Source organism: Solea solea, chromosome 6, assembly GCF_958295425.1.
Source record: "Solea solea chromosome 6, fSolSol10.1, whole genome shotgun sequence".
Lineage (NCBI taxonomy): Eukaryota > Metazoa > Chordata > Actinopteri > Pleuronectiformes > Soleidae > Solea > Solea solea.
This window is the reverse complement of record NC_081139.1, coordinates 7,664,286-7,686,425: the sequence shown is the minus strand read 5'-3', so window position 1 is coordinate 7,686,425 and position 22,140 is coordinate 7,664,286. Positions and strand designations below refer to the sequence as shown.

At 38.5% G+C, this 22,140-nt stretch overlaps 2 protein-coding genes across 2 annotated transcripts; one reads left to right on the top strand and one right to left on the bottom strand.

The window, feature by feature from the left end:
* Positions 1 to 3,096: 3,096 nt before the first annotated feature.
* On the bottom strand, positions 3,097 to 14,988 carry rtf2 (replication termination factor 2). The gene is made up of 8 exons (XM_058632607.1): positions 14,809 to 14,988; positions 14,203 to 14,297; positions 13,891 to 13,984; positions 13,605 to 13,744; positions 12,118 to 12,196; positions 5,612 to 5,722; positions 5,111 to 5,156; positions 3,097 to 3,876 (listed from the first exon to the last, which is right to left on the bottom strand). Exons 1-8 carry the CDS (start codon positions 14,875 to 14,877, stop codon positions 3,671 to 3,673), a joined length of 840 nt encoding a protein of 279 aa, XP_058488590.1. The 5' UTR covers positions 14,878 to 14,988; the 3' UTR covers positions 3,097 to 3,670.
* On the top strand, positions 7,618 to 11,411 carry gcnt7 (glucosaminyl (N-acetyl) transferase family member 7). The gene is made up of 5 exons (XM_058632606.1): positions 7,618 to 7,864; positions 8,557 to 8,812; positions 9,044 to 9,785; positions 10,349 to 10,444; positions 11,094 to 11,411. Exons 2-5 carry the CDS (start codon positions 8,606 to 8,608, stop codon positions 11,336 to 11,338), a joined length of 1,290 nt encoding a protein of 429 aa, XP_058488589.1. The 5' UTR covers positions 7,618 to 7,864; positions 8,557 to 8,605; the 3' UTR covers positions 11,339 to 11,411.
* Positions 14,989 to 22,140: the final 7,152 nt, after the last annotated feature.

Sequence of the window (22,140 nt, the reverse complement as noted above, 5' to 3'; positions counted from 1 at the left end):
ATCCTCGATAAGTTAACCTGTTTACTCTGCATGTATATGCTACTATAGAACACGACAAGATGTATTAATGTGGGGGAAATGGAGGTCAGTGTAATTACGTTAGAAATGTACATGTTTTATTTTAATTATAAAACACGTTTATCAGTAATAGCATTAGGTTTATAACTGAGATATTTACAGTTAATTGCACAATGTTAAGTTAAGTAAAAAATAATAATAATTTAATCGAAGATACAGATTTAGAAAATGTGACCAAAAAGACGCGCAGGGGGAATTTGTAGATGAGGTAATTCCACCCCCAAAGCCACATGGCCTCAGGCTGACCAGAAGAATCTGCTTTCAAAAGCCACTGAGGCTTTTTTAAGGCCTAAAATGACTCTTGTTATCTGATCTCTCAAATACTTCAGCTTAAACTAATGAACTGATCAAAGTGTCTTCACGTTGCGACTGAGAAAGTGCTATAGAAATCTTTTTTTTTTCAATAAAATAGACGTGTGATCTACAGCCCGGCCACCTGCCATCTCAAACAATGCATTTTTCAAATAATGTGGGAAATGATAGGAACCACAGAGCGCGACATTCAATATTGTATGTGTCTACAATTATTATTTGCAAAGTCTTTAAAAACCTGCATTTGCTCCAATGAATGAACATAGGAAAATTGACATTTTCTTGAGTTTTTTTTTCTTTTTTTTCAAAATTACAAATACTAACAAAAGCTATGGACATGCAGTTAGGCCTATGATTCTTAATTTAACTTAATTTCCAAATAATCATGCCGCACCTATAAATGAAAGCTGAACTCAAATGTTATTACAATATTAATCTTAATCTCGGGTACGATGAAATGTTATTTACGAACCGTCAGATAAAATGTATATTTATTTAGGAGACAATGTTGGTCCATCCATGCAGTATTTAGACACATAAAATCAGATTGAAAAATAAATAAATCAATAAATCTTTTTTTTATGCCGACATTATGGGGGCATAAAAAATACATTAACAAGAAGCAACAATTTGCTTTAAAACACCAAAAGGAGTACTTTTCGAAACTCCATCTGTATTTTGCATATATATATATACAAAAAAATATATACAAACAAAAAACACACATACGTGTGTGTGTGTGTTGTTTTTGTTTTTTATAGGTAAATTACCTAAAGAAATGCTTACAAGCGTTTGTGCCTATTAAAGTCTTATTATTCAGTGTTCTAAGGTTCTAAACGGGCAAAGACATACAAACATAAACAACAGACAAACGTGTCGCAGACTGCAGCTGGATGGAGACGAGAGGATGGTGTGTTTATTTGAAATATTTGATTGTATTATTTATAGTGTAGCTTGAGTTTAATGAGAAGCAGGAGAACTTATGGTCCTTATATACAGTACGCAAGTCCCAGTCCGTTAGGAAGGATAAGCACGCCTCTGCTGCCGCCTAGTGGCTGCACTCTCACATCACCTTATGGACTCTGAGAGGATGGCTCTCCTCAACACGTTTGCAAAATAATTTACAGTTTAGTCCCAAACATAACCAGTTCCTCCGAAATGAGGTTCTGCCTCATTAGGACCAGGTCTCAGTGAGGACTACTTGTCCCGTGTGTTCAGAAAACACACATACACACACTAGCCCACTTGTCAACTTTTCTAATGCTTGTTTCTTTCAACTTAAAAAACAGCCTACAACATATGGAAATGTGTCCTCTCTCAATATACATAATATGTATATGTAAACATTGAGAGACTATATGTATATATATATATATATATATATGTGTGTGTGTGTGTTTTTGTAATATTTAATATGCCAATATGTAGCTTTGACTGAAATTATATTTTTAATGCTAAAACATAACCATTATTGTAATCCATGAATTCCCAAACGTAGTTTTACAGAAAAATTGTAAATTCAAAATAGTACAGCACATATACTATTTTGATTAAGATTATTTCAAATTATAGTTGTTTCCTTGCATTCTTGAACATAGTTTGAATAATTTTTAGTGGTTAAATGTTCAAATGTGGGTATAAAAAGGTGAATTCAGTTTATTTGCCAAATATGATGATGACAGATCAGTCTAATAAATGTGTTAGGAACTACATATACACGTGGGTGTGTGTATGTGTGTGGCGTTTCCTTTTACTCACTTAAAATACTTGCAGTATTCATCAGAAGTATTTACTCCAACAGTGGCTCTTTTTGATCCGACGCTGCTGTTTTGGTCCGACGCTGCTGTTTTGGTCCCTCTGCATCGTTGAAAGACACTCTAGCGAGAGTGTGACGCCAACCACGCAACAGGACGATATCCCGTTGTGTCAATATATCTGTAATTAGACGCTGGCAGCTGTGTCTCCCGATACCCACGCACCAGAATACATTTTCACACCTCTTACATTTAAACACGTGCAAACTGCTGTTGTGTATCAGGAGCTGTTCTTAGTTTGTTTATGGTGTGAATTTTCCTGTGAAGTGCTCAACAGGGAGTTGTTGCTGTTGCTGCTGTCATCTCAGGTAATTATTGCTGCTCTTAGCGTTGTGTCACTAACATTAGATGAAACACAGAACACTGGCAAGATGTTATTGCTTACTTTATTAAGGCAGCACAATGTATATTATACAATATGAGTGGGGAAATTATGATTAAAAACAAACCAACTTAATGCGACTGAATAGAAGTTTATTTTGGTATATGGCCATAACCTGTGAAAACAAAAATAATAATAAAAAAAAAAAAGCAAATGCCTGTTCATCCTAATACAAACAGGAAGAACACAAATCCACTCTAAAAATTCCAACTATTGTGTAGAAAATATTGTATTTCAATGCCTCATTAAGCCATTGCAAACTGTTAACAGCTGGTAGAGCTGTGTTTGGAAAAAATCAAAAACATATTTAAGCCTGTGACACTCTGTACTGAAGAGAGAACATGTTTTTTGTCACCCTGATAAAAGAGTTTTTCTGAAGTTCTAGTTCTGACTGTTTCTGAGCATGAAAAGCTCAACAATTAAGTTGTTTATGAAGAGGCTTCAAACAACCTCTGTGTTGCTCATCAACAACCTGTTTAAGAAAAGTCAAGAAAAGCAAATGATGCTTGATTGATGATTAAATGATGGTTAAACTTTATAAATGTATTCTAGAAATAAAGAGATTGTGATTAAGAGTCAAATCTAGCCTTTGTACAGACTGTCCACCAGGAGGCAGCAGAGTGACAGTGACAATAAAGTCTCCCTAGCATCCATTCTCAAAGCCGCTGAGACACACTCATGCTGGGGAATACATGGGGGAGGAATTAGGTTAGCAAACAAAGAGTCTGAACAGCTTTGGGAGCCATTAACAAAATGCACACAACATGTAAACACTGAGCTACTGGGGACTGAAGACGTTGGGAAAGAGTTCACACATTGGTGACATTATTAAAGGTCATAGGGGTGTGTGTCTGTGTGTGTGTGTGTGTGTGTGTGTGTGAGGGAGAGAGGGGGAGGGAAAGAGTGAGAGAGAGAGAGTGAGAGACAGAGAGAGAGGTGTTTCCACCATGGTACAGTTCGGTTTGGTACCGAACGGAAACTAAAGCAAGACATCCAGAAACGTACTGAACCGTTCCACTTGGTGGAAACACGCCATAAGAGATGTAAAAACAGTAGTCACTGGGCCAAGTGTTAGTTAAAGTAACTAGAAATGATATGGGGTGTGGGTAACCCAGTTGGATGTCTGATCTTTAGTGCGTTTGGCAGAGCTGTGGGATGTGAACAAGGATTTGAAGACCTCAGACTTCCCCTCCATGACCTGGACGGATCTCTTGGTGGCAGCGGCTGTCAAAGACTTTGTACCCTCAGATGAGCTGGAGGATCCAGAGGATCCAGAGGGCCCCACCACATCTGGGTGGTAAGAGGTCAAACAGAAAAGAAAGAGGAGAGTCAACAACAGATATGAAACACAAGACAAAGAAAATAACACATTTGAATTTACTGATGGAGGCAGCAGTCAATATCTCAAACTTCAGTTTCCAGTCAGAAAAGACTATCTGAAGATTTGAGCAGTCATACATTTTGTTATAGGAGATTTTGTGAAGTGGCATAAATCTTTTTTCCTTGTGTTCCGTTGACAACTATGCTTTTAGTGGGGGGGGGGGGTGGTTCCATGAGGTGACGGAGAGCGTGCATGACAAAGTCAGCAATGACTGCATTTCAGTATTTAAATAACCACAAATCAAAAAACAGAACAAGTAAGAGCTTACAGTGATAGTTCAATGTTAATTTTGTTCTATATTAAATAAATGCATTTAATGTTCAACAGTAGAATGTTTGTTTCCCCAATAATTCAAGCAGACATACTATGGTGAACCTCAGTCTTTCAAAGTCTTCTGTACTTTTGCATTTATCACAGCAAAGTATAAACTATATAACCGGCTGGCTTTCAGAGAAGGAAGGAACCAGAGTCAGGCAATTCGATTGAGCAAAATAATAATTGTTGTGGTTTCCTGATTAGTTAAAGGGGAAACCACACCTTTCTTAAGAAACACAATAGCTGTGAAACCTGTGATCTAAGATTCATCAACACGTCATACCTTGCTGTTAAAATACAGGAGTTGCGTTATTTTACTTCTTATTAAATCGATGAGATACAAATCTGCAAGGACAGTTTTACATTTAAAATTTTCTGAAATTTGTTGGGTAAATCAAATGTAATTCTCTAAATTGTATGTTACTAATAGATGTGATTATTTAAGAGAAAAATAGTGACACATAAACCTTAAATGTGAGGTTATTCCTAGATCAAGCACAGAGACCGTGTGCCAATCAAATGGATCAGCTCTGTGGTTCGCATCAGTGCTGTGTAGCAGAGGTGAGAAACCTCGCCTCACAAATCATAAGATACAATGTGTTCAAATTTAGATTGTTAACCACAAATTATTATCAGTCTTTTCCAAGTAGTGTTTTGAGAGAGTCAAAGGTTTTTTTTTTTTAAATCATCCACCTAATTGCACCACAGCTTATTCAAACATATTACAATGAATAGGGAAAAAAGTGATTTGTTACCTGCATGGTTTTGTTTATGCAAATGCTAAAAGAGATTTGTTTGAAAAAGAAAAATATGAGTCGGCACACAAACCTGATGGTGTGGACACTGTTCCAGCCCCTTTGCTCTTCTTGGATTTCTAAAACAAAAACACAGATTTAGGTCTAGTGAATGCAGATGTTGTTCAAATGTTACGATTTAAAGGCCAATACCTCCCTGGTCTGTGCGCAGCAGAGGTCCACATCAAGTGAATTTTGTTATCCCTCACAAATCTGTGACAGTATGCGTTTACCCTATGTGGCAATCCACATGCAGCCCTAAAGATTTGTCCCCACACAAACTATATGTGCATGCTGTAGGTAAAACATATAATGGGATTTAATGTGGGGTTCAGCACACATTTATGACCAAAGTGGACCTTCATTTTCGGCTAAATGGAACTGAAAGCATGAGTACATGAGTGGAACGCATGTGCAACTCTCTGCAAAGACAGAACACAGAAAGTATGGAGAAGCCTTTGATCACCCAAGAACTAAATACATTCGTCTTAATCGATAACCTATAGTTGAATAACATTTTAAAAATATAACTTACCTTTGTTTTGACTTTGGCTCGTCTTTCTTCCATCTTCTTCTTCAGCTGCTCCGCCTCCTCCTTGGTGCCATTGAGCACGATGACGTCCTCCTCTTTAAATGGTTCGCCACACTATAGCACAAACGTGGCACTCTGGTTAGCAACATGTTAAAGCATGGAGTTAAATATTATCAGCATCACATAAAGGAGCATATTTTACTTCTGTTATCAACTTTGTCAAGTTTTGTCATTGTCACTGCAACTTCAAACAGAACAAGAAAAAACAACCTGAATACCTCAGGAGGACAGTCTGGCAAAGTAATCTTTTTTTAATGATATTTACTTAACCACAAATTTACAGCTTATAAGCTTATGACTGCCATTGTATTTGTGTTGACCATGGTCCCAATGGTTGCAAGTTCGACTCCACCCCTGGCTGATTGTACTCAATTCCATTGTAAGTCGCTTTGGATAACATCGTCTGCTAAATGACATGTAATGTCATGTATGACTGCCATTGTATTTGTTTTAATTTGTTGTTTAACTTTTTTTTAATGCCCTACTTAACTGGTGTCATCTTAATCATAACATCTATCACATATAATAATACATAGAGTAATAGCTTCACCTGCTGGAAAGTTCCACAATGACGCTGGATGGAAATCTCTAAAATGGCATGTGGTTTTGTGGTAAGTACAGGTAAACAGGTTTCCAATAAAAAATACACACTTTTAGGAGCGCCCTCATCACACCCAACCCATAACCCTGTCACAGCACATCCATCAACTATTATTTGCATTTGGGCCATGTTTTTCTAGCTCAAAGAAAAAACACAGTCAAATCAGTGATGTGATGCAAACTCAGTCAGATGGTCAGAAATACATTGTGGCTTTTTAACAGCTTTGCACCAGAGGTTACTGGGTTTCTTGAAGTTGCTCTACCTTTAAAAGCATGACTATTATGACAACCTACAACACTTAATTGAACAAAAACAGCAGTCAAGAATTTTCAACTCAGTCACATTATAATGTAAGGGAAACGAATAGATTAATTAACTAATGGTTTGGTTCACCCACAGATCAGTTGACTGTGACTGACCAAGTCAATGTATCTGATGAAGCTACTTCATGGTTACGCATTAAATCAGTTTTGCGTATCTTAATATCTAGATGATATATATTTATTGAAATGATTAAAAATATCATGGATTCTATACAGAGCAGTCTTAAAAACAAGTATATGTTTGTATTTCCATTAGCCGGACCAACAGAAAAAATAATTAGTAGTTTTGTGTCTTTGTCACATACTACACAAATATAAACTACTGCTTAATAAAAAAGGAAAAACACACTAGCCTTGACATGCAAGCACAATATAACAACTTTCAATAACCAGAAGGGGATGTGGATGGGGGTGTGGTTGAAATACAGGCTCAGTGTGTGTGTGAACTCCAGCCATGTGCTGTGTTCAACACAAGAGGGATAATCTCAAAGGCTGACCATGCAGCAAATACATTCTGTGGGTCAGTCACTCTACTGTTGCTACCACTGAAATGATACGGGATGCTGGTGAGCTGAGCATCTTATTTTCAGAATGAAATCGGCTATCTGACAGGCACCGAAAAGGTGAATAAAACAGACGGACAGAAATGAGTGGACACTGGAAAACTCAATTTGCGCATCCGAGTTGTGGGAGTGGAAATTAGCACTCTGGAAAGAAAAGAAGAAAGAAAGAAAACTGAAGTAAACAAGACTGAAAAAAGTGAAGCAAGAAGACAGAAAAAGAAAGACGCAAACCTTTACTGAGACGGAAAATGTATGGGGGAGGAGAATGGAAAAACCATAGGAACAGAAAGAGACGGTGTGTAAGGTATGGCTGTATTACTGCTGGTAACTAGGAAGAGAGGGACCTAATCTCATGGGGATGGTGGGGGGGAGTGACTTAATTAGTGACAAATACAACTACAGGGAAAAAAAACCCACATAGAAACCGCACTCTCTAACTCTCACATCACTTTCTCAAGCTCGGAGAGTTCAGTCGGTCTCTCACCTTCGTAGAAGACTACAACACTATTCTGATAACAAAGCTTAGCTTAAACATACAACAGAAATTACTCCTGCTGATGCTCCTGTTGTTGCTGAGGATGATGCAAGTGGAAATGTCTTGCACTCTCTGCCAGATGCTGGATGTAATGACACACAGGGAACAGTTTTGGTAAAAGGAATCAGAACACGTACCGACAATAAGGACAGAAGACTGAACTGCCTACAAAAGGTAATTGCCTAACCTTGACCTGCCTTTGATACTTTTTCTATGACAAACTATAGCTGCATGTGTGTTTATATACAGAAACATATTAACAATATTAACAACACCTACAGATTTATTTTTCTTTTTAAAAAGAGGAAAAACAAATTCAGTGCAGTTCCTCCTGCATTGATTTAGCATTGATTCAACACCACCACAAAAACAAATAAATCACACAATCATAAATATGAACAGGCTTCTAATGATTATCACAGCACACTGTGTGAGCACAATACCATCTACAATTGCATCAAATCTTCTTTACCTCATTATACGTATGAGGTAACGATGGAGTGGTGTGGCTCCTTAAGGGAGCAGCGCATCCCTCAAATGGCGAGTGGTGGAGTCCCAGAAACACTTTGCATAGCCCTCATGATAATAGATGTACAGTATGCACGTCAGCATCCCACAATCACACAAAATGTTATATTTTTTGCCACCTGTTGGAAAAGTGAAGGGGTCGAAGGTCTCTCGATGTTTTTTTCACAAATGAAAGCTCATTTAACTACTGACATGTAAATAGTGTAAAAATGCCTAAGTCAAAGTTTACTAGTGGCATGTCTTCATCGATTAGTACTAACCTGCATATCTTACCCTATTTAATATTCCTCTTGGATCGAGGACCCTGAAAATAACTGTTTTGGATGTCTTTATTTCAGGAGTCTTATCTGTGGTGCTGCGGTCTGGAGAAGGTGAAGTGGGGCTATTATGAGCCAGTTTGAAGGGACAAAATGCAGCTTCTTGTTGTGCCTGGGGATCAGTATTATTTTTTGTTCAGTTATTTACTTGAGGACCACTACACTGACAAAGCCCAAGCCCCTAAAGCCTTCAAGTTGCATGCCCTTTTCCACTGAATGTAACGCTTTTCTACCAGACACCGAGAAGGGAATAGAATGGGATCGACGTGACTGCCAGGTATGTGTGTTTACGGACTGAAATTCTAAAATGTATGCAAAACACCAAGTGTAAAAAGGTTTTTGCACAGAAAATGATGGATCAAGTTATCATTTACATGCAGTATTATAACAAGACAACAAGTCTTGCTTGAGGAGTGAATTAGTAAAACTAAGTGTAAGACTATGTGGTAGCAAGACCCCAAACACAAATTTGATTGCTGTGGTGATATCTCTTTTTTTCTGTCTGCAGTTGGACAACTATATTCTGAGTAATCATCAACAGTGCTCCAATTTGACCAGAGATCTACACTTCATCACAAGACCACTGAGCCAAGAGGAGGAGGACTACCCTATAGCATTCATTATGACTGTTCACCAAGAGCTGGAGCTTTTTGTGCGTCTGCTGCGGGCAATTTATATGCCACAAAATGTCTACTGTATTCACGTGGATAATAAGGCCCCATGGGAGTACCGGGCAGCCATACAGAGGCTAGTCAGCTGCTTTCAAAATACCTTCCTTTCCAGTCGCAGCGAGACAGTGACCTACGCTGGGTTTTCCCGCCTGCAAGCAGATTTGAACTGCCTGATGGACCTTGCAAAGTCCAAGATTGCCTGGAGGAAGGTGGTGAATCTGTGTGGACAGGATTTCCCCGTCATGAGCAACCTGGAATTGGTGCAGTACATGCAGAGCAAAGAGTGGAGGGACAGAAACATGACGCCTGGGGTCAAGCAGCCCGAGTCTATGAGGCACAGAACAGAGCTACAGTACATGGAGATCGCAGGGTCACATATAGCTCTGAAAGGGTCAGGGCTGAAGAAAAAGCCTCCACCACACAATCTACAAATTTATTTTGGAACAGCCTACTATGCTCTGACAAGAGACTTTGTAGATTTTGTTCTGAAAAGCCCAATAGCTCATGACCTTCTGGAGTGGTCCAAAGACACATTCAGTCCAGATGAGCACTACTGGGTGACACTCAACCATATCGAAGGTAAACAATCCGTTTTTTAAAAAGGATACAGAGACACGGTCCTGCTAACATAGCTTTTTCTAAGTTCTACAGCCCAAGTCCTAGTATAGAACTATTAATAATTAACCCTTGTGGTTATTATATTTGTGCAAAAGGAGCCAATGAGAGACAGTAACACAGGCAAGGCAACAAGGTCAAACTCTTCTCAGGTAACACATTTTGTGCACTGGCTGCATTGGTTGTATCTTATCAAGATGCATTGTTACAGCAAATTTGGCTTGTAGACTGCACAATGCAGAAAACACAAAAAATTCAATTATGACTTGCTGTGTTTCGATGTGTCTTGTTGGCAATATATATATATATATATATATATATATATATATATATACATATATACATATACATATACATATATATATACACACACATATTATATATATGTATTGCCAAGTGTATATATAAGGATCCAGTACTCCCAGGTAATGGAAGTGACAGTAGCAAATAGGGCCAAGTAAACCCTTAAAATTAAATTAAGTTGTAAACTAATGAAGAATTTAATCTGATTTTATCTTTGTTTACAGAAGCTCCAGGCAGCCACATTAATGGAGGTTGGGCAGGAGCTATCCGGGCCATCAAGTGGAGAGATCAAGAGGGAATAACACACGATGGCTGCAAAGGTACAGTGCAGCAACTGTACTATTAAAGTGACCCAATGTAGTATTACACCCTTCAAATAACGTATCCAAGTTACAACAGGGTGAATGTCATGGTTGTTTGCACATTACAAGTCCTGCTTCAGAGTTCACCAGTATCCTTGGCTTGTCAACAAACGCACATGTTACCTCAACATATATTTTACTACAGTTGTAACAAACAATACAATTTACCAAATTCTACATGTTCTTACTTTATATAACATCTCATAACTGCTGACTAAGTACATTTCTTCAACTAACTTCACAGGTGCACGCAAATATTTTGTACTAGCCCACCTCATCCTCTATCTGTGCCTTAGTAAATAAAAAAATTGGTATCTTTACTCTTTATCTTAGTTATTTTAGGCTCGTTGTCTCCCCACGGGAAACAAGACCAAATATTGGCTGAGGAGAAAGATTTATTCAACAAAAAAACTGATAAGAAGATTGATCTGAAATGATGTCCTTTCTAATGGGTTAAGTCTGTGTTTTTATGACCTTTCACTAGTGGAGGATGGAAAAGAACAAAAGAAAGATATTTAAATGACAGTAAAAAAAAACAAATCTGCAGTGAGGTTCAAATGTCTGAGACCACTGTCCTGTGAAAACAATTGATTATGTAATTTTCTAGGGCACTATGTTCGAGACATCTGCATCTATGGAATAGAAGACCTGCATTGGATCATCAACAGGAATAGCATCTTTGCCAATAAGTTTGAGTCAAAAAGCTTTCCTGGGGCACTGGATTGTCTGGAGCAGTGGCACAGAAACAAGGTGCTGGGCCGGTCAACTGTGCCCATCGACCGGTCATGGCTACTAGCTACACAGAGGAACTCAAGCAGCCCCAGCTACTTTGACAATATTGCTCAAACATGAAACTACTGTTGATATCCAAAATAAAAGCCAAGTTACATGGAGGTCAGTTTTTAGTTATTCAATTGCTTTGATCAGTGTCTGTAAAAGTCATACATGTGAGCAAGAAAATACTGAGCTATAAAAGCAATGGGGCGATGCGGAGGAGGTAAAGTACATATGATGTCCAATTCTTTATAATAATTATGGTTGAGAATTGATATATTTTTACAGTGAAGCAAGAGTAACAGCTGACCTTTTGAGTATTGAATAAATTGTTGTTTATACAGTAGTTTGATCATTGATCATTTCACTTACTGATAAAAATGGATTGTTAACCTTTTTTAATGAATTAATGAGTTGCAGTTCCATCTTTACTCATTTAGAAAACCAAACAATTCCATCCTATCGTTCTTTATTTCTTTATTATGTGTGACTTTTGTCAGAGTGATTGTGCTCCTCTATTTCTGAAACATTTTATAAAAATCATTTTAAGTTCAAGTTTTAAAGGTTAAGGTTGATTGTGCTTGCCAAATATTTATTCAGTCGGTTTCACACAAACAACTGTGTGCAGATGACAGAATATAATTTGCTCTATGCTGCTTTAAAATAAGACTTGAAATTGTGTCACTATCATAAATTACAAGAAAATAGCAATAGCTGAAGCAGAAGCAAGTCAGTACTGCCTAAAAAGTTAGTATAAGGTTGTCATGGACCAAATTTTGCCACAACAAAGGTAATCAAACATTAAAGAGATGGGTTATACTGGAGTGACAGAGAAAGACAGGATTTGTGATGCTCACCTTGTGGCAGATTTCTGCCTTGACTTCCTTTAGGGCACGGTCAGAGAAAACACAGCCACAGGCATGCAGGTAACAAAACCTGAAACAAAAAATATCACTTAATAAAAATTGTGGGTGGTAAAACGCCAATGCTATTAAGTCTAAACCAGTGGAAGAGGGATTTGATTAGAGTGTTTTTAATCAATATTAGTGCTGTTAGTTTTGATTCAAAATTTGATATGATTTTGAACATGGGTTGCTATGTTCACATTTAGACTGAACTGATGTAGCGCTCAGGATGTGACACCGTAGTCTGCTGCTGGAAATCTTTGCAGACGAATAAGGACAGGTGACGTAAACGGGAGATGACCGTGATTGGATAGCAATCGGATCTTGATGTCAACACTGGAGACGCATGTTATTACTAGGTGTAAATGTATGTGGTGATCATGCACTATCCAATCTCTACCAGAACACAGAAAATGCATTTTAATACTAGGTGTAAAGGCGGCCTAAGCAGGGCCGTTTGCCAATACACAGCTTAATTAACTTTGTCATACAAGCAACGGATTGACGGTAGATTGGGAGTCAATGGGGCAGGATTTGCTGTGCTACAAAGAAACTTGAATTAGGAAAATGTCTGAAAGCTAGTTGGACAATGAATGCAACAGGTGTCAGACTATGGAATTAGATTTGTGTCAATATTATCAAACAACACTCTTCACGAAGCAAACAACACTTTATGAATTGAGCAAACAAATGAATCAAAAATTGCAAATAAAATATCGATTTAATCATTGGCAAATACTGTATTTTATTTGTTTGAAAATACAAATTTTGTTTGCAATGATCGGAATTTTATTTGCTCCGAATCTATTGTGTTTGCGCTCCCTGATTTGTTCTTTGCACCGTGGTTTTATTTTGCAACTCTGACCATGGGCAGGCCTTAGGAAGCTGCCTGCTGATTGGCTACTGAGTTTTGGAGCAACAGCTCAATGGACCGGAAGTAGTTACTGGCTTGGAGTCACTGTCCGTCTGGAACGCTGACAAAAATGTTTTAACTATCTTACTTACGTGCAAACAAAAACCATGGTGCAAATAACAAATCAGGAAGCACAAAGAACAAGTGAGGGAGCGCTAATGCAAAAGACTCGGAGCAAAAAAAACCTAGATAATTGCAAACAAAATTTCGATCTTTTCAAACAAATGAAATACAATATTTGTAAATGATTAAATCGATATTTTGCAATTTGTGTATTTTGATTTTGAGGTTCATTTATGTTTGCTCAATTCATAAAGAGTTGCTTGATTCATGAAAAGTGCTGTTTGAAAATATTGACACAAATCTAATTCCATACCGGGCTAGAGTTTCAACAACGAAAAGATTGTCACATATGTAACAAGTGCATCTGTCCATACTCATATGCTAAAACGAGCTCAAGTAAGTTCTTTATTTAAGCACAAGCATTGGGTTTAGTTTTAGGTTGACATATTTCTGTGTTGTTTACCTGTGCTTGCCATTCATCTCCAACCCAACAACAGGGCAAATAAACATGCTGCGGTGAATGTCCTCATATTGGTCTCCTTTAGCATTTCTTCCTTCTCCCTCCCACTCCGGATTATCAGTCAAGTTCAGCTCCTTTATGTCCTAAAATGAAGAAGAGGATGGACATTTACAGAAACAGGATTACACATAAAATCAAAGTGAAATGTTCATAAATATAACCAACATACAAGTAACTTTTGACACTTAAAAATAGAGACATATTATGCAGTTGGGTGACTTCACTATACCTTTAGCCCACGGATATGTGTAACAGCCTCAGTGTTGGGTCTTTCTGCAGTCTTATCCAGAAGATATTCTATGACGGCATCTTTGTTGTAGAGCCTGAAACACATGGTTTTGACATTTAGTACATACACAATGACTAGTGGGTATAGAAAATGGCTGGAAAGCCTCATTGGATGATTACATACATAGCATCAAAGCTGCACACTGAAACATCATTTTCTTAAAATTCAGTTTCACATCAAAATATTATGTTTGCACAGTAAAAGAGCACGTGATTTTGACTTTTTGACGATCGACATAATCTCAGTTCTCACCTCCCCAAGTCACAAGAAACGATAGGCTGCCTGAGTTTTTCCTGACTCAGGGCACAGTGCTTCCATTTGGCCGCCAGCTCTGCATTTCGATCGACCTAAAGGCACAATTCGAAACAACAATTAAAATATGTCCATTAGCACAATACAAAGAAAAACACGATAGCATGTAAGAACGTTAACCGTGCTAGCTTCAAACTATAATTCTGTGAATTATATTAGTCTGTGTTTCATAAAGTGATTATGTGTTACCAACCATACACAGCAAATTACTCTCGGTTGTTGTTGTTGTTAAAATAAATCTTTCAGGGATTGGAAAAAACGCTTAGTTATTTACATTTAGCCTTACAGTTGTAGCTAGCTTTTCAGTTTCGCTAACTACCAAACCTGGCTTTGCGTACACAAGACGCAACACAGTATTAAACCCCACATTCTAATTGTATAACCCTTATTGGCTAACCATCGTAGGTGTACAACTACTAAACATGCTGCCTATTATTATAAATGATTAAAAAAAAGGCTTTCAGGATGTACTGTTAGCATGCTAGCTGGCTAACAGCATCGATACAGGAAAGGAATTTGAACAAGAAAATTAAAAGAAAAACCCACCTTCTCTACTTTTTTGGGGCCTTTTACTAACTCGTGCCTTTTAGGAATCGTGCCGCCATCACATCCCATCTTTACAACCGACGTGTGAAGTTTAATTATTCAGTTAGCTCACTGTAGACAGGGCAATTCACAGACGTTAGTCAGTCGCTTGTAAACAAACGGCGAGATGTCCACAAACCTCGCGAGATGTGTATATAACCTGAGGTCGCCCTCCAGAGGCTGACTATACAATTACGTCAGAAAAAAAAGTTCAGGTGCATTTTGTCGTTTTAGCCACAGCGTGGAGGCATCACTCAAGACTCAGTTTATTGTTACTCTTCTGCTTTGTCTGGATGCACGCTTCGACAGGGGCAAGATGAATGCATCTTATCCGCTGTGGCGACCACTAAATGCAGACGCCGAAAGAATGAAAAAAAAGGGGCTGAGTGTTTTGATGTTTGAATTGTCGAATTTTATTGTTGTTTTATTTATTTTTCACCGAACAGCACAGTCATACATTTATATAACATTGAAAACAAAATAACAAGAAGTTTATTTAGCTTATGATCATATAACTAAAAAACATTTTACAGGTTTTTAATAACACCACAATGTTTTGGGTTGTTTTTTTATGAACAAATGTTGCTGCAATCAAAACATGATCTTGCATAACTTTAAAACTACACCGTCCAACACAAGTGTAGTGAAAGCAAAACAATTGTATTCCCTTCACTCTTCTACTGCCCCAATGTCTTTATTTTTTTATGTCTTTTATTTTCAATAAAGACATTCTCCTTAAGGGAACAGCGCATCCCTCAGATGGTGTGTTGTGGAAAAGTCACAGAGACCCTTTGCATAGGCCTCTTGATAATAGATGTACAGTATGCACGTCAGCATCCCAGAATCAAACACAGCTTTATATTTTTCCCCACCTGTTGGACAAGTGAAGGGGTTGAAGCTCTACAAATAGATGTTTTTCACAAATGAACGAAAGCTCAATTAACTGCTGTCAACTGTGTTTTGGCCATGTAAATGTTAGCCACATTGATTGAAAGTTTATTAGTTGCATCAGATACGTTCAGTCCAGATGAGCACTACTGGGTGACATTCAATATCAAAGGTAAACAATACGTATTTTAAAAGGATAAACACGGCCCTGCTAACATAACTTTTTCTAAGTTCTACAGCCTAAATCCTAGTATAGAACTATTAATAATTAACCCTTGTGGTTATTATATTTGTGCAAAAGGAGCCAATGAGACACAGTAACACAGGCAAGGCAACAAGGTAAAACAAAATTGTGCACTGGCTGCATTGACTGTATCTTAATGGCAATGCTCAAGATGCATTGTTACAGGGAGTTTGGCTTGTAGACTGCACAATGCAGAAAACACAAAAAATATAAGAAGCAATCATAAGTACAATACCTATTTACATATCCACACAAGAAAGCACAGGTACTCAACTAAACACCAACTACACTGTATATATGTTTTGTTACATATACAGTTTGTGTTTGAGGCATTTCAACAGTGCAGGTATTTTCTCTATGTTTGAAGTCATCTCTGTTTTGCATTTACTTCTACTTTATTCTTGTTCAATTATGACTTGCTGTGTCTTGTTGGCACAAGAGTGTATATATAAGGACAGTAGCAAATAGGGCCAAGTGAACCCATAACATTCTATTCATTTAATCAGATTTTATCTTTGTTTACAGAAGCTCCAGGCAGCCACATACATGGAGGTTGGGCAGGCGCTATCCGGGCTATCAAGTGGCGTGATCAAGAGGGAATAACACACGATGGCTTCAAAGGTACAGTGCAGCATCTGTACTATTAAAGTGACCCAATGTAGCATTACACCCTTCAAATAATGTCTCCAAGATTATTTGTGTAGTATCGTTGGCTTTTAAACAAACGTACATGTCAACAAATATTCTACTACAGTTGTAACAATCAATACAATTTACCAACTGTTGGAGAGCAAATTCTACATTTTCTTACTTTATATAAATATATATACTTACAAACATCTGATAACAAGCCTACCTCATCCTCTATCTGTGCCTTAGTAAATAATAACTCTTTATCTTAGTAGAAAGCCAAACAGTTTTACTCACTTCACTCTTCTACTGCCCCAATGTCTTTATTTTCAATGAGCCATTAAATCCTGGACGAGTAAGTGACATTAGCCTGGCTTTCAGGCCTATTGTCAGTGGTCTAAAGATGAAAGTTTCCTTAGAAGATAGTTCAGTGAGTGCTAATGAGATCTGTTTCCTGTGCCTTGCAGGCTGCAGATTAGTTTACTATCGATGGCGCTGTCCAAGAGCGACCATTAGTTTGGGGAATACCCCACTGGAGACATCTCAGGCAGCCTGACTGATAATCAGTATGGGGAGAAAGACTAAATAAAAACACATAAATGGACTTTATATTGGCTGAAAAAGAAGGTTTTAAACTCTTTCTGTTTACAACCCACAGGCAGCTGCCACTGTGTATTTCAAATTGTTGTAAAATGAACAGATATAAACATAAAAACATTTCTCCGTTTTGCATGTTGGTTCGATTGGTTCTTCCTGTAAATTATAAATTGTGTTATGTCTTATTGAATTTTCCCCCTTTCTCACACAGAGCTAAATGTTTAGTATGGATTTTCATTAGAGACACTGGAGTGAAAGCTCTGTTAGCAAACTATCTTTGAGAGACTGGTGGGCCCCAAGCTGGTAATGCAAACCAACACCTCAGGAACGTGCAACGCACAATAGCCACAAGACAAAAGGAGACGAGAACAATGGTCCTTTGTCCCTGCATGGCTTGTTGTTTTACAGGAATTCAGAATCAGAGCAGTTTTATGTGCTTCTTTGAATGTTTTTAGTGTTTATCTATGCTCAAGCCTCAGTAAAAGGTAAAGCACTGGGTTTTTTGTGCCAATATCAGATATATGAATAGCTCAAGCTGTTTGAATATAATAAACACAACCACATTAATCTGCCGTGGCATAGCAAAGATAATCCAAAAAGCTAAAGTTTAAGATTCATTTTGCTAGAGCTATAGCTAATCTGACAATAAAATATTTACAGGTGACTGCAATTTGTAGATTATATATTTATCTTCAAACAGATATAATCTCAAATTTTTCAAGTACTTTGGGGGGAACATATCAGATGACATAATAGAAGACAAATAAAAAATGTTGTTCAAAACCATCATTGTCAGTATTAATTCCGACTTTACAGATAACATCCTTTTTTACTCTAACATTTCAATCTGAAGAATTTGTGCATCTTAATTTCACCCAGATATTTGTCCCTCTGATCGACCTTCCTACCACATGTACTGTATCTTCCTGGCCTTCAGTGGTGCTACCCAGCACGGCTGACCCAAAGAAAACCCCAACCACTAAGCGCACATTCAACCTCATGTTTATACTTCCATGATGAGTCCAACCTGCCTAATCAGACTTCCACTGACTGGCCTTGAACTGAAACTGTATACACCCTAACCATCCCAGCCATCCGAGGCAGCCAGTAGAGACCAAGGCTGCATTAATTGCACCAACCAGCCTTGGTTGCGTACCGGGTCCAATGCATGTAGCGTCTCTAATTGGGGAGGAATTGGTTTGTTTACGTTGGCTCTGGTTGACAGAGCTGGACCCTTAGCCCTCCAGCCAGCGGAGTAAAAGCTTGCCCGGGGAGAAATCTCAAACTGCCTTGTTCCTGAAATATCTGGACAGGGCGGAAAGTAAATTATTTGGAGCAGTGCAGTAGGTTATTAACTCATTTGGGGTGGGATCGTTGTTTTCCTCTGTGCGATTTTAGCTCAAAATCTATAGGGTATGAATGACATTGTATTGACGTTTAAATGCTTTGTTTTGTTTTTACCTAAAGAGTTTTTTTTTGCTTCCAAAATTGCCAACCTGGAATCACTGGGGGAAAGCAAATCCTCACATTTGAGCAAATCAATTGACCATGTCAATTATTGCTATGTTAATAACCAAAAAGCATGGATTTATTTCAGTATTTTTCCTGGCCCTGGGCCCAACAATCCTACAATCCATGAAGAGGTATTATAAAGGCCGTTGTGTAGACCTTTTTTAATTTCTTGTAAGAACCGTGGGGGATAAAGTGATCCATACCGCAGTAAAACATCAAGAATTTTATTGTTAATTCACCCATCACCGCATCATTTCCCTTCAATAAAAAGTCTGCTCTACTAGGGAATATTTTATTTGAGATTATAATTTGAAGAGGGAAAAACCACTATACTCAGTGAACACATGCACCATGTTGTAGGCTATATGCAAGCCTCTGGACCTAACATATGATGAGTAATCCAAAACCCTGGAAAAAGCACACCACATCCAAAGAGTGCAACGGGTTACCACACACACCAGTCGACCACAATTGTTTTCACATTCCTTTTTCTGTTTATGTTCAATCTCACACAGCTAAAATGATGTGAGTTGGAAACATTGCCCATAACAAATTTGGGTATCTCTAAGGTGTGTGAGAAATCGTGTTTGAGCTGTTGCCATATATTGATTTTGACTGCATTGTAAAATACAGTCAAAGAGGAAATTTGAGGAGGACAATATGATCAGAATAAAATCCTACATTTAAAGGACTGCGATTTATTATTTTAGGTGATTCCATTTGGACTTGGAAACACTGCAGATGAGTCAGCAGAAGGAAAACCAGGTTTTCTTGGTATCTTTCAGTTTCCAGGGGACGACTGGTGAAGAAAAACACACCTAATAGTCCCACAGATAATTGTGGTGCATTTTTCCTTGTTGCACCAACCTACCGTGTGACAGTTTTAATCCATCAGCTGTGCTGAAGTGTTCAGCCCAACATTTTATTTACCACAAACTTCATGAGGCACTGAGACTTTTTGCGATCCTGGCCAACACACACACACACACACAGTCCACCTGGGCACTTTTTTTTTTTACTTATCAGTTGATTTGTGATTATCTTTTCCACTACGGCAATTAAACATTCCCACAGACAGACAGCCACAAACATACACTCACACATGTCTCAAATACGTACAGTGCTGTATGTATTCATTTGCTGCCTGTATAAACAGACCCATATAGGACACACTCACATTCAATCCTTGGCTGCTCTTTGATGACTGTGTGTGACCGAGGAGGGTGTCTCCATACAGCTGTATGAATGGAACAATTGGTTGTGCACTGGTAGCACAGACTCAGTCACATCTCATTAGCTTGACAGGACGCCCAAAAGGTTCTGACAGCGTCCTGGCTGTGATTGGTGTAGCCCTGGGTGATGGGAACATACCTGTGGCTGTTCTGTGTACTCTGTGGGCACATGGTGAAGACTTAGCATACGCAACAGCTGAGGCCTGGCAGCAAGGGCAGCTAAGGTTCTGATGGTCCATGCCAGCTGCCGCCTAACCATTCACATCTTCAGCAATAATAAAAGTCACACACTTTATAATTAACTTTTCACCCACACACACACACACAGGTTTGTACACTTACAGTATACTCCTTAAGACACTGCAGTGACTTCCATTCATTTGGACAGCCTAAACAAAGTGATGTACCAAAAGAGGTAACCACACACACAGACTACTACTACTAACTCAGCACTAACTTTGAATGCTAACCAAAAATCAATTTAGAAACCAGCACATTTTGGAAATCGAAGGCTGTTCTCATGCTTTCAATCTTTATGCTTTGCTTAACTAACCAGCTGCTGGATCCAGCAGTATATTTGCTATAGAATTGGTCTTGTTCTACAGGGCAAAAGAATATAGTAACTTGTGGTAATCAAGGACTTAAACTATTTCTTCTTTAATAATAAAAACACTTAAAGCTGCAGTGCTAGCCTGGTTGACAGACTGTATCTCAATTTCGTTTGAGTATGAGTCTGGAAAGATTGTAGTCACCTCCCACTTTCATCCGAAAACAGACGTTTTGAGCAGTAAAATTCACTTGTGGAACTTTTCGTGGGTGCTTCTTTGTGTTTTCAGTCATATTCTAACCCGTTTGCTGTCCTGTCATAAAATGGATCACTTTCTGTGTGTAGCATGGGAATGTCACCATGCAACACTAGATCTAAACAGATACACACTACAGATTTTAGCTTTTTTTTTTTGCTCGTATTATTTTCTGCAAGACGTGTCCACTCACACTTCCCCTCCTAAAAAAGAGTGCAGCGTTTTATTCAGTCCCCTCCTGGATGTGTCTCTGTGGGGTCTTTGGAAGAACATGTGTTTTTCGTAAGGGTCTTTGCGTCTGGTCTTGCACAAATGTTTAGCTGTGTTGTATTCCTTCTGGGAACGGGAGCCAGTCTTTTCAGTGGAGGCTAATCAGCTGTAAATTCTCTTTTAAAAGGAAAAGGAGGGTATGAAAGGAGTTAATCTCAGAGGCCCATTGCACTCACACACACACACGCACATGTAGTACATGCACACTCCTCCTTCTAGAAAGAGAAAGGAGGGGATGATGACAAAAAATGGGGAAAAAAAGAAAGGAGAATAGCTTGAGGCTTTGACAAATGATCTAATAAACAGGTTGGAAGTTTACAGGCTAGGTGCCCACTGGGAGAGGAAGTGGGGCAGTGAATATCTATTAAAAGCTGTCAATAAATTTACAGTGTTGAGTTGAGTAAAGTATCTAAAACTATAGAGCCAACAGCCAAGGACCCCGGGCTCCTGTGTTGTGGGCTGGTTGTCTTTGAGAGCTACTGTTTCTCCAAAATATTTTTTGAAAAGCTGCTGGCGAATGAAAAACAAATGTGCACAAATTTACACTGAGACAGTGAGCACAATGTGCCAAAATAGAGACAAGAAATAAGCTGCTGTATGAGCTGCTGTCCCCCCTTGGTGAGCACAGTTCACTGCTTTACTTGTGTAAGACTGATTAAATGTCCTGATGCTGTTTAGCTTTATGTAAATAATAGTTGATGCAGGCGAGGAACTGACGAAGCCAGTGTTTGTTTCCTGTCTTCAGGCTAGTTAGCGAGTGATGATAGAAAGACTATTATCACTCAGTCAGCCTCCGCAGTTGGCAGGGAATCTGTCAGAGTCTAATAAACTTCACCATCACCAGTCAGTCGTTCCCACACCTTTCAAACACCCTTGTTACTCAGCAGCTCAATTAAAGCTGATTTAAGGGTTCACCTGGGTGCCTATTGGCAAATGCTGCCCTCAGGGCGGTGCTTCCGTTTGATTGACAGGTTGATGAGATAATGACAGAGCCACAGGTCTCACCTACAGTCACCTGTTTCAGCCCCCCTATGCTGATTGGCTAATTATCTGGCAAAACACATCCTCCTGGAACCTGGAAAATAAATGTAGAACTGACAGTGAGAGTACAGCGAAG